The sequence below is a fragment of the Leucoraja erinacea genome, unplaced genomic scaffold (assembly GCF_028641065.1).
Source record: "Leucoraja erinacea ecotype New England unplaced genomic scaffold, Leri_hhj_1 Leri_889S, whole genome shotgun sequence".
NCBI classification, from domain to species: Eukaryota; Metazoa; Chordata; class Chondrichthyes; order Rajiformes; family Rajidae; genus Leucoraja; species Leucoraja erinaceus.
In genome coordinates this window covers 50,001-52,500 of record NW_026576827.1, presented here as the reverse complement: position 1 = coordinate 52,500, position 2,500 = coordinate 50,001, and the positions used below count along the sequence as shown (strand labels likewise).

Below are 2,500 nucleotides of genomic sequence, written 5' to 3'. Positions count from 1 at the left end.
GTCCTTAATAATCTTATATGTCTCAATAAGATCCCCTCTCACCCTTCTAAACTCCAGAGTCTACAAGCCCAGCTGCCCCATTCTCCCAGCATATGACAGCCCCGTTCTAAATGGCTTACCCCTTATTCTTAAACTGTGGCCCCTGGTTCTGGACTCCCCCAACATCGGGAACATGTTTCCTGCCTCTAGTGTGTCCAAACCTCTTAGAATGTTATGTGTTTCTATGAGATCTTTCTGCAATGAAACGAGACACCCCCATAGAGGAAGTGGTTCAAAGTACTGAGTTGGAGGATCAGCGTTGTTCAGCTGCTGGGGGGGGGGGGGGGGGAATGGCACCTACTCCCTGAGGGAGGTGTGTGGAGAGGGACTGCCGGGACACAGACACAGTAGCCCGTTGTGAGCTTCACAATGACCAGCGGAGCGGAGCGGCCGTGGAGCGCGGGGACACTGCACACACCGACCGGGCAGGTGGGTCCCGACAGCGGGGTCCCGGCCTCACTCACACCCCCCCCCCCCCCCCTCCCGGGACACACTTACACCCCCTCAACCTCACCCCTCACACACTGGACACTCACTCACCCCCCCCCCCCCCCGCTGAGGGAGCCCCTCCCCCTGGACACTGATGAGGGAGCGCCCCCAGGGGGGAGGGGGTGGGGTGATGAGGGAGCGCCGCGGGGGGGGGGGGAGGGGTGATGAGGGAGCGCCCCAGGGGGGGGGGTGATGAGGGAGCGCCCCGGGGGGGAGGGGTGATGAAGTGACGCCCCAGGGGGAGGGGGTGGGTTGATGAGGGAGCGCCCCAGGTGGGGAGGGGGGTGAGGAGGGAGCGCCCCGGGGGGGGGTGTAGGCATGAGTGAGCGCCCCAGAGGGGCGCCCCAGGGGGGGAGGGGGGATGAGGGAGCGCCCCAGGGGGGGGGGTGGGTTGATGAGGGAGCGCCCCAGGGGGGGGAGGGGTGATGAGGGAGCGCCGCAGGGGAGGGGGCGGGTGATGAGGGAGCGCCCCAGGGGGGGGGTGATGAGGGAGCGACCCAGGGGGGGAGGGGTGGATGAGGGAGCGCCCCAGGGAGGGGGAGGGGTGATGAGGGAGCGCCGCAGGGAGGGGGGGATGAGGGAGCGCCGCAGGGGGGGGGGTGGGTTAATGAGGGAGCGCCCCCAGGGGGGGGGGGCCGGTTGATGAGGGAGCGCCCCAGGGGGGGGAGGTGGTGCTGAGGGGCGCCGCAGGGGAGGGGGCGGGGTGATGAGGGAGCGCCCCAGGGGGGGGGGGTGATGAGGGGAGCGCCCCCGGGGGGGAGGGGTGATGAGGGAGCGCCGCAGCCCCCCCCCCCCCCCTCTCTCTGTTTGTTGCCGTCACCAGGGATAGAGACGCGTCCTGTCCATTATAGGGACGGGTCACGGCTCCTGGGCACGGAGTCAACATCGGCCCCATGACACAGGGAGAGGGAGGGAGGGTAGAGAGGGGGAGTGGGAGGGGAGGTTGTCGGGGGGGGGGAGAGGGAGGAGGGTGGAGGGGGAGAGTGGGGGGGGAGGAGGGGGAAGGAGAGTCAGGATGAGTGAGTGGGTGAGGAGGGGGATAGGGGGGAGGGTGAGGGGAGGAGAGGATAGGGAGGAGGAAGGTGGGAGAGGGGTGGGTGATAGAGTGAGGAGGGTTTGGGCGAGGGGGATGGAGGGGAGTGTGGGGAGGGGGATAGAGGGGAGGGGGTGACGGTGAAGGGGTGGGGATAGAGGGGGGTGAGGGAGGGGAGGGGGGGGTGAGGGAGGGGATAGAGGGGGAGGAGGACAGGGGAAAGTTGAGGGGGAGGGGGAAGTTTGGGGAGGGAGGTGGGGGTGAGGGGAGGGGGAGGGGGGAGAGCATGAGCCAGTGTGTGAGCCATCACCGTGTGCTGCCCAGTTTTGCGGAAGTTCGCCTCTCCTCTCTCTGTGACCAGATTCCTGCAACTATCTATCTCTCTCCCTCGTTAGTTTCTGCAGTGTCCACGACTCTCGCCTCCCCTCTCCCCTGACTGACCCCGTCAGACTGGGCCTGGGTCTGCGCCCGGCTGGTGGGGTCGGTGGCTGGGGTGGGTGGGTGAGGTGCCCGGGGAGACGAGCCGCCCACCATGAAGGCGAGACGGGGCAAGAAGTGGAACCGCGAAGAGATCATGAGAGACGAGCTGATGGCGGCCACCATCGGCGACATCGACTGGCTGCGGCTCAGCCTGGACAAAGCCAAGGGCAAGGTGGCCATAGACCGCAATGTGAGTGGACATACCTTCACCACCACTCTCCCCCCTCGCCCTCCCTCATCTCCCCCCTCTCCTCCCTCCTCCTCCCCTCCCTTTCCCCTTTCCCCCCTCCCTCCCCTCATCTCCCCTTCCCTCCCACCTATCACCCTCTCCCCCCCTCTCCTCCCTCACCCTCCCTACCCCTCCTACCTCCCCTCTCTCCTCCCTTCCCCTTTCCCCCTCCCTCCCTCATCCTCCCCCCCTCTCTCCCCCTCACCTTCACCCTCCCTCATCTCCCCCTC

The 2,500-nt window shown here is 67.1% G+C and overlaps 1 protein-coding gene across 1 annotated transcript in view; it reads left to right on the top strand.

Moving 5' to 3' along the window:
- The first annotated feature begins 2,062 nt into the window (after positions 1-2,062).
- Positions 2,063-2,500, top strand: part of ankrd53 (ankyrin repeat domain 53) — a 13,773-nt gene continuing 13,335 nt past the window's right edge. Inside the window, exon 1 of the mRNA XM_055631724.1 lies at positions 2,063-2,231. Within this exon, the coding sequence (XP_055487699.1) occupies positions 2,094-2,231 (138 nt within the window). The 5' untranslated portion in view covers positions 2,063-2,093. The remainder of the gene's footprint in view (positions 2,232-2,500) is intronic.